This window comes from Cherax quadricarinatus, chromosome 24 (assembly GCF_038502225.1).
Source record: "Cherax quadricarinatus isolate ZL_2023a chromosome 24, ASM3850222v1, whole genome shotgun sequence".
Classification (NCBI taxonomy): Eukaryota; Metazoa; Arthropoda; class Malacostraca; order Decapoda; family Parastacidae; genus Cherax; species Cherax quadricarinatus.
Genome location: NC_091315.1, coordinates 16881594 through 16892375, shown reverse-complemented (window position 1 = coordinate 16892375; position 10782 = coordinate 16881594). Strand labels below are relative to the sequence as shown.

Sequence of the window (10782 nt, the reverse complement as noted above, 5' to 3'; positions counted from 1 at the left end):
GTCAGCACAATCCTCCTAGTGTCATCACAATCCTCCTAGTGTCAGCACAATCCTCCTAGTGTCAGCACAATCCTCCTAGTGTCATCACAATCCTCCTAGTGTCAGTACAATCCTCCTTGTGTCAGCACAATCCTCCTTGTGTCAGCACAATCCTCCTTGTGTCAGCACAATCCTCCTTGTGTCATCACAATCCTCCTTGTGTCAGCACAATCCTCCCAGTGTCATCACAATCCTCCTAGTGTCAGCACAATTCTCCTAGTGTCATCACAATCCTCCTAGTGTCAGCACAATCCTCCTACTGTCAGCACAATCCTCCTAGTGTCAGCACAATCCTCCTAGTGTCATCACAATCCTCCTAGTGTCAGCACAATCCTCCTTGTGTCAGCACAATCCTCCTTGTGTCAGCACAATCCTCCTTGTGTCAGCACAATCCTCCTTGTGTCAGCACAATCCTCCTAGTGTCAGCACAATCTTCCTAGTGTCAGCACAATCCTCCTTGTGCCAGCACAATCCTCCTTGTGTCAGCACAATCCTCCTTGTGTCAGCACAATCCTCCTAGTGTCAGCACAATCCTCCTAGTGTCAGCACAATCCTCCTAGTGTCATCACAATCCTCCTAGTGTCAGCACAATCCTCCTTGTGTCAGCACAATCCTCCTTGTGTCAGCACAATCCTCCTTGTGTCAGCACAATCCTCCTTGTGTCAGCACAATCCTCCTACTGTCAGCACAATCCTCCTTGTGTCAGCACAATCCTCCTTGTGTCAGTACAATCCTCGTACTGTCAGCACAATCCTCCTTGTGTCAGCACAATCCTCCTACTGTCAGCACAATCCTCCTTGTGTCAGCACAATCCTCCTTGTGTCAGCACAATCCTCCTAGTGTCAGCACAATCCTCCTACTGTCAGCACAATCCTCCTTGTGTCAGCACAATCTTCTGTGTGTCAGCACAATCCTCCTTGTGTCAGCACAATCCTCCTTGTGTCAGCACAATCCTCCTTGTGTCAGCACAATCCTCCTACTGTCAGCACAATCCTCCTTGTGTCAGCACAATCCTCCTTGTGTCAGTACAATCCTCGTACTGTCAGCACAATCCTCCTTGTGTCAGCACAATCCTCCTTGTGTCAGTACAATCCTCGTACTGTCAGCACAATCCTCCTTGTGTCAGCACAATCCTCCTACTGTCAGCACAATCCTCCTTGTGTCAGCACAATCCTCCTTGTGTCAGCACAATCCTCCTAGTGTCAGCACAATCCTCCTACTGTCAGCACAATCCTCCTTGTGTCAGCACAATCTTCCGTGTGTCAGCACAATCCTCCTAGTGTCAGCACAATCCTCCTAGTGTCAGCACAATCCTCCTAGTGTCAGCACAATCCTCCTAGTGTCAGCACAATCGTCTTCATTTCCTAGCATGTATTATGTTATATTATGTACCTCATCTTTAAATTGGTAATTTCACTTTTTGTAATATCTACATAGTCATAGTTACCTTATTCATATTCAGTCAGTTCTGTGTTATTTTTTAACAACAGTTGCCCCGGTGGCTAAAGCTCTCGCTTAACACCCGGAGGGCCCGGGTTCGATTCCCGGCGGGTGGAAACATTTCGACGCGTTTCCTTACACCTGTTGTTCTGTTCACCTAGCAGCAAATAGGTACCTGGGTGTTAGTCGACTGGTGTGGGTCGCATCCTGGGGGACAAGATTAAGGACCACAATGGAAATAAGTTAGACAGTCCTCGATGACGCACTGACTTTCTTGGGTTATCCTGGGTGGCTAACCCTCCGGGGTTAAAGATCCGAGGAAAATCTTATTTTAACAGTTAATCTGATTACATTTCAAGTGATAGCCCTCACATAGTTTCTTTCTTTATCCCTTACTTCACATTTCCTTCTCTTCATTTCCTTTTCATCATCCTTTACTTTTGCTCATCATTTCTTTCTCTTCGTTTCATCCTCCTCCCCCTCTATTATTTCAATTCGTGTCTCGGTATCCCAGTACTTCCAAATGAAAGCATATCAGCCAACCATGAATTAATGTTGACGTTCGACCAAGTGCTCCTATGGCAGGCATAAAACCATTTGTCTTCCCTGATTAGGTGAGCTTATCCTCCTCTCCCTGAGTGCTGCTCTGCACAGTGCAAGGTGGTTGCCATCACGCAGTCCTGTGATGAGAGAGATAATTTTCCTCTCATCGCTCGTAGGTACATTAAAACAAATAGCAGTAGATAGCTGAAGTTTCCAGGAACAAGAGCAGCAAAGACTTTTGGTTTTCATATTGGTAATGTTATCTTCTACTCTTGACGCTACGGAAAAAAAGTGTTGAAAGCCTCTCTGCTCTCTTTCCTAGCTCCCTGTGTATGTGTTTTGCTTATATAAATTTAATGTCAGCTGGGATACGATAACTCTTTAGAGTTGAAATTGTTCTAAGTAATTTAAGCCTGCATTTCTTGTAGTAGCAAAGGGAGCTAAATTACCAGAAGCTAAAGCTCCAGAAGATGTGTTGATTGCAACACGAAAGGTCTATCCCATCGAAACAGGGTGACCTAAAGAGAAAAACGAAAGTTCCTCTTTTTAAATTTAGTAATGTATGCAGGAGGTGTTAATAGCCCCTTGCTCCCGGCATTTTAGCCGCCTCTTAGGACACATGGTTTACGGAGGAAGAAATGCAAACCACTTGCATTCCCAAAAACTGCACAATCCAGGGCAATATGCATTCAGAGCAGGTCGCTCCTGCCTCTCGCAATTACTGGATCACTATATGATCTTGGATGCACTGGAAGAAAAACATAATGCAGATGTCATATACACAGACTTTGCAAAAGCCTTTGACAAGTGTAATCATGGCGCAATAGCTCACAAAATACGTGCTAAAGAAATAATTGGGAAAGTGGGGAGATGGATCTTCAACTGTTTAACTAATCGAACACGAAGCGTAGTGGTCAACCGAGTTAAATCGGAAGCTGTCATAGTGAAGAGCTCTGTTCCACAAGGCACAGTACTCGACCCCATCCTGTTCCTCATCCTCATATCAGACATAGACAGAGATGTAATCCACAACACCGTGTCATCCTTTGCAGACGATACTAGGATCTGCATGAGACTGTCATCTATTGAGGACGCGATTAACCTCCAAGAAGATATAAACCAAGTTTTCCAATGGGCAACGGAAAACAATATGATGTTCAATGAGGATAAATTCCAACTACTCCGTTATGGAAAACAGAGGAGATAATAACTAGAACTGAGTATACTACAAACTCTGATTATACAATAGAGTGGAAAAATAATATGAGGGATCTGGGAGTGGTAATGTCTGAGGATCGGATGAATAATGGGAACGCTCAAAACATTAACAACTCCGTTCAGAGCAGTTGAAATTGCAAATCTAGAGAGTGTACAGAGAACCTTTATTGCACATATAAGTTCTATCAAACGCCTCAACTACTGGGAACGCTTGGAAGCACTTGACTTGTACTCGCTGGAACGAAGGAGGGAGAGATATATCATAGTCTACACTTGGAAAATCCTAGAAGGAACGGTCCCGAATCTGCGCACAGAAATCACTCCCGACTAAAGTAAAAGACTGAGTAGGCGGTGCAAAATACCCCCAATGAAAAGTAGGAGCGCCATTGGTACAGTAAGAGAAAACACAATAAGTGCCTGGGGCCCAAGACTGTTCAACAGCTTTCCACCATGCGTAAGGGTAATTAACAATAGGCCCCTGGCTGCCTTCAAGAGGGAGCTGGACAGATACTTAAAGTCGGTGCTGGATCAGCCGGGCTGTGGTTCGTACGTTGGACTACGTGCGACCAGCAGTAATAGCCTGGTTGATCTGGCCCTGATCCACCGGGAAGACTGGTCGTAGACCGGGCCGCTGAGGCATTGATCCCGGAATACCCCCCAGGTAGACTCCAGGTAGACAGAAAAAAAGACACCAGCAATCCTGTCATGTAAAACAATTACTGATTTCCGTTTCACACTCACTTGGTAGGACGGTAGTATCTCCCTGGGTGGTTGCTGTCTGCAGGATTTGTTTTATGTGGTGCACACCCACCACACAGATGCATTCTCTCATATCTAGGCCCAAATTTGCCACTCATAGCCTATTTGAGTGAGCCGAGCTCATGACGTAGTACTATGGCTTGGACCCTGGCTTCACAGCCATAGAACTATGGGACGGACCTTCAAAGGTTAATCCTCCATCTACTTAATCCCTGTGGATCACAGTTCAGCTCACCAGAGTCCCTTTCCCTGACTTGCTTACGTATCTTGAAGGGGGACTAGAAAACTTCCCTGCCCTACCCCACGAACATAATAACTGAATTGACCAAACTTTGTGTTACTGATTGCAAGTTTGTGTTTGAAGGGAAATACTATGCTCCAAAACAAGGCATGGCAATGGAAAATCCCCTAACTCCCTTACTCAGCAACTTGTATATGGAACTCTATGAGACTAGACTTATTAAAGACGTTCTCCTGAATAAAGCTAGTTGGCTCAGATACGCAGATGATATTCTTTGCCTATGGCCTAAAGATCACAACATTTATGAGTTCCTACCTAGACTCAGTGGTCTAGTACCTTCCATTAAGTTCACAACAGAACATGAAATAAACTACACTTTGCCGATCCTAGATGTTTTAATCCATCGTGTTGACAGAAAATTCAAATTTACAGTCTATAGGAAGTCCATAAATGTGTTGTCATACATTTACCACTGTTCCAATCACGAATCTAGGAAAAAAAGAAGTGTGTTCCTCACAATATTCTTGAGAGCCTTGCACATCTGCTGTCCGGAGTATTTAGATGAGAAAACCAGCAAGATATTCAACATAGCCACAAAACTGAGATATTCTAGGGATTTTGTCGAGAAGGCACTAATGTCAGCAAGGTAGATTTTTTACAGGATTGAACCTGAGGAAGTGACTGCCAGGAAAAATGTACTAGTTTTACCATATAATGAGAACCTGGTCTGCATTAAAAAAGATCAATATTAACCTTGCTTTCAAAAACATTGGGACAGTGAAACAGAGGCTGATTAAAAACACACCCTCTAACAAAGTTGGTGGGGTTTACAAGGTCCCATGCACCCAGTGTCCTCTCTCATATATTGATCAAATAGGTAAACCTCTGGAAACCAGAATAGCCCAACATATATATTCAATCAGGGCAGGGCAGGAGTCGAACACTATCTTCAACCACGTCAGTTCCTGCAGTCACCCACCAGGGTGGGCTGATGCCCAGATTATTGTACCCAAAAGTTCAGTTATAGAAACATAATTGAATCTTCTATCTTGAAACATAACAGGAACGCCGTATATAACTCAAATTATGGGTTATACAAGCTCGATAGCTATTGAGTCTGTTGTACACAATCTTACACAACAATAGTGCACAAAATCACAGGATTGCTTCATGATGGAATGGTGGTGCTTGACCAGTGTCTGTGCACTAAACTCATGCTACGTATGTCGAGAATGATGGTATACCATATAACCCATTTAGCTGTTACTGTACCATACGTGGACAGGTACACAAAATTAAGTGGTAGCATAGATAGTGGGGTTAAAGGATATTTGAGGAGAAAATTTGTTCATAGAAATATTATCGGAAAGGCATAGACGATTCCCAAATAAGGCATATTAATAGATATTGAGAAGACCGGTAAACAATATTTTACGAATATATGAAGAGATACTTCTGACTACCCCTGGGAACATTCTAAAACCCCTGTTATACACAACCTTAAATGCTGCACAAAAATCACAGGATTGCTAATTAGTAGTTTTTTGGTGACGCTCGACCAGTGTCTATTAACCACGCTCATATAAGCTATGTCTGTATTGAATGGTTGCATAATATATAACCCGTTTAGCTGTCAATGTATCATAAATGGACAGGTACACGAAATTAAGTGATAGTATAGATAGTGGGGTAAAAGGATATTCGGAATAGAAAATTAGGATCATAGAAATATTATCGGAAAGTCATAGAAGATATGGCCCATGAGGCGGGCCAAAATGACATGGGTTAGAGCCCTTGGCTAGTCGCAGTGTTGTTATTGATTAAATACCACTCGTTCGTGGTTACAATAATATAAATACTGCTTGTGGAGGCTAGTACACCAAACGGGAAGTAGAATGAAATTAGCTCAGAGGCGTCCACACCTCCATATAGGTAAAACTGGTCAGATAGCAACAACTCATTTAAAATTAAGTCATTTCTAAAATTTTCTCTTATACGTTTAAAGATATATATTTTCTTCATTTATGTTAATGTAAAAATTAGTAATTTTGTACCAAAAGAACCTGAGAAAACTTACCTAATCTTATTATAACAAGCGCAATTTAATTTACCCTAATCCAGCTAAATATATTTTAGATACGTTTACACTCATTTAATAATAAACAACTCAATGAAATATATTTTATCGTTAGGTTCAGAATGATTTTTGCGAAATTACTGCATACACAAATTTTCGCTTGTCTTATATGGCAAGAAGAGAGTTGCTATTTAAGCCAAAATCGCAAGTTTTCCCATTCTGCATGACATATATATACATGCAAAACCACGGGTGTAGCTGAATCATAACTCTAGGCTTTCGTGTTGCAATCAACACATCAGGAGCTGCCATCGTTGCAGAAAATGGAGGAACTCCAAACAAATACATTCAGAAGAAGTGTTTTCTCTGATTAAACCATACCCCCGGCCGGGATTGAACCCGCGGTCATAGAGTCTCAAAACATTGCAAGCTTCTGGTGAGGTGTTGATTACAGCACGATAGGCCTAGAGCTATCATTCAACTCTCCCGGTAGTTGTTTTGCATTTTGTATCGCTTGTTTGCGATTACTGCATAATTAATATATATATATATATATATATATATATATATATATATATCAACACTGCACTAGCCAAGGATTCGAACTCATGTTGTACTGGCCTGCCTCATGGTAAGCGAGAACCACATGACGCTTTAAACCACAGGACCACCCAACCCTACAAGAATGGCGCAGCCAGCACACAGCTAGCTGTTGGGCCGCCATCCGAGGGCATACGGAGGTATGGGAGCTTCTAAGCTAATTTCATTCTCACCCATAGCTTAGAGGCTCCCACACCTCCGTATGCCCTCGGATGGCGGCCCAACAGCTAGCTGTGTGCTGGCTGCGCCATTCTTGTAGGGTTGGGTGGTCCTGTGGTTTAAAGCGTCATATGGTTCTCGCTTACCATGAGGCAGGCCAGTCCAACATGGGTTCGAATCCTTGGCTAGCGCAGTGTTGCTATTGATCAATACCATTCGTTCATGGGTACAGTAATATATATATATATATATATATATATATATATATATATATATATATATATATATATATATATCAATAAAACACTGCACTAGCCAAGGACTCGAACCCATGCTGCTTTGGCCTGCCTCATGGTGGGCGAAAACACATGACGCCCATATCCACTGAACCATAGGATCCTTAAGAGTAGGGCATCCAGCGGAACTCTTAAGGATCGTATGGTCCAGTGGATAAGGGCGTCATGTGTTTTCGCCCACCATGAGGCAGGCCAAAGCAGCAGGGGTTCGAGTCCTTGACTAGTGCAGTGTTGTTATTGATCAATACCACTCGTTCGTGGTCACAATAATATATATATATATTATATATATATATATATATATATATATATATATATATATATATATATATATATATATATATATATATATATATATATATATATATATATATATAAACTTCCCTTCCCTTTATCCCTTCATAGAATCGTGTTATAGTATGACTTCCAAACTATTGTTTGGGGACCATGAAATTGACTCATGTGAGGGCGTGCAACAGGGGGACCCTCTCGCCCCCTTTCTATTCTGTTTAGTCATCAAGGAAGTCACAGAAGCACTCTCCAGCGAGCTCAATATCTGGTTCCTGGACGACGGTACCCTAGCTGGCACAATAGAATCTCTCCTGGAGGACATCAGTAAAACTAAAGACATGGGAGAAAGCCTGGGCCTTTCTTTAAACCCCACCAAATGTGAAATAGTTTCTACCAATCAACGGATGATCCAGAAAATTAGCGCCGTTATACCAGGAGCACCAGCCATTGATCCAGCCAATAGCACTCTCCTTGGTGCTCCTTTTGGGTCCAATGCCATCGATCTGATCCTAGAAAAAAAAGTCTCAGACCTCCGAACGATGGAAAGCAGGATGAAAGACATTGATACACATGATGCCTTCTACCTACTCACCAGGTGCCTGTCAATCCCAAAACTTATCTACTTTCTGAGATGCTCCCCAGCCTTCAGCAGTCCAAAACTCAAGGAATAGGACTCTCTCCTAAAGACCATGCTAGAGAGTGTATTGAATCTTTCCCTTGAAGATAGATAGTGGTTGCAAGCTTCATTTCCGGTCAGGCTTGGGGGGCTAGGAGTACGCAGATCCTCCCAGACTGCTCTACCAGCTTTCCTATCCTCTTCTATAGCATCAAACGAGTTGATAAGACAATCTTCCTGATAACCTCAGTGACTCAGCAGGAATACAGGACCCTAGCTATGCCAGTGCCATCACTGAATGGGAGACTCTTGCTGCTCCAGCACCGAACCCTAGTGCAGCACTGGCTCACAGTCAAGCTGTGATGGCCCGATCGCTGAAAAGGTGCTTGCCAACATGCTCAGGGCTGCAACATCAGATAGGGAGACTGCCCGTCTCAAGCCTGTGAGCACACATCACTCCGGGGACTTTCTCCAAACAGTTCCCATATCGGCAATGATAACGCGACTCGACCCTAAGACCCTCCGTATTGCAGTGGCTCTGCGCCTTGCTGCCCCAATTCACACAGAATATGTGTGTATTTGCGGTAATGCGCAAGCAGACCAATACGGTCTACATGGTCTTAACTGTTCCAAAACCAAGGTCTGGCATGCAAGACACAATGAGGTCAACGACATCATAAAGAGAACCCTTGCTACAGCTGGATGCCCAGCCGAGAGGGAGCCCCGATCACTAGCAGCCAACAATACCCACAACCCAGCAAACCGCCCCGGAGGGATCACTATCTATCCTTGGAAGAATGGCAAGCTCTTAGCATGGGACTATACCTGTGTGTCCACACTGGCTGACACCTACATCCATCACAGTGTTGGGCGACAGGAAGGAGCTGCTGACCACAGGGAGGAGTACAAGATCAGCAAGTACAGGGACATAAGCCAACAGTATCAATTTGTTCCAGTGGGATCAGAGACCTTGGGATCATGGGGAAAAAATGTCACACGTTTCCTTAAAGAGGATCCAAACTCATCGACACCACCAGGGACCCAAGGGCAGCCACTTTCATGTTCCAGCGCCTCAGCATAGCCATTCAGAGGGGAAATGCTTGCTGCATACTTGGCTCGCGTCCAGCCTCGGAGGAGCTGGAGGAAATTCATGATATTTAATACATTGTACCGTTGTATTCATGTTGTGTTTTTCTGCACATGTATTCTGTTTATCAATAAATGTTCACATAAAATATAAAATATATAGAGGGTGGTAGGAGAAGAAAATATTCAAACAGCTCCGGGGAGAACCTTGAGTATTCCCTAAGGTACGTTTATTGTCTTCTCTGAGGATGAGGGTCCCCAGTCCAGCTATAGAGGTGATACCTCCCTATATATATATATATATATATATATATATATATATATATATATATATATATATATATATATATATATATATATATATATATATATATATTGTGTGTGTGTGTGTGTATGTATATATAATACATATGAATAACTCACAATCAATAGCACAGAACACAGAAAAAAAAAACATATATTTTCAATCTGCCTAAAACTCTCATCAGGCACCTGCTAATTTTTTCTTTATCTGTTACTGTATGTGAGTTATTCGTGTATATTACCCATACCATCAATGTATTGTTACATATATATTATGAAATGCTCAGAATGGGAATCTTGTTTAAAAAATGCCATTAAATGCTGCATTTCTAAAATACTCGTAATTAAAATTGGGTATAGTTTATACGTTGGCATGGAAGAAATATTTTGGACCTACCACTAGAAACTGGTACCTCTGCCTTGTTTCCAGGGATTGTCACCCTCGTTTCCTGGCCTGAGAGCAGGTTTCTTAAGGCTAATTAGAAAAGTCAAGTCGATTACTGTACCTGGTATAGGAGAAAGGGATGCAGAAAGTTGCCATTGTGATGTCTGACACAGCCAGGTTGATAAGGTAACATCTCACTGATGACCTGCCAGACCAAAAATGGGATCTAATTTTAGAGTTATATATAACTGTTTCTTCATGAATGCTTTATTCTACAGTGGCTACTGATGTCTAATACTAATATAACAGTATAAGCAGTTTATATAAACAGTTTATCTATTGTGTTTTGTGCGAGTTCCTTTTATTAATGTGTTCTTTAAAATGATCAGCAATACGAGGGTTACCAGTCAACCTCAATACTTTCAGACACTCAGAAGATGCAGCGGATAAAGGGAGTTAAAAATTCAGAAAGGAATATTCTTCACTTAAGCATTTAAACATTTTAGAACAAGGCTGTACTGGGGTAGAGTTTCTCTGTGTCTGTGTAAAGGAGCGACTGGTGGTAGGAGCGTCACTAAGCCGACGTCATTAGACGTGCTAACAACTATTCAAACAAACTGAAATCTAATTTCTGCGATGTAGTTTGAATCTACAACTCGCTATTTTAAATTATTTTCATATTTAAAGATCACATTGATGTTAAGATGGAGTTGTGGGTTGCCCTGGAGC

General features: G+C 42.3%; 1 protein-coding gene across 1 annotated transcript in view; it reads right to left on the bottom strand.

The window, feature by feature from the left end:
- Positions 1–10143: 10143 nt before the first annotated feature.
- LOC138853179 (prolactin-releasing peptide receptor-like) overlaps positions 10144–10782 on the bottom strand; it is a 134201-nt gene continuing 133562 nt past the window's right edge. Inside the window, exon 4 of the mRNA XM_070088480.1 lies at positions 10144–10258. Coding sequence (XP_069944581.1) covers positions 10144–10258 — 115 coding nt within the window. The remainder of the gene's footprint in view (positions 10259–10782) is intronic.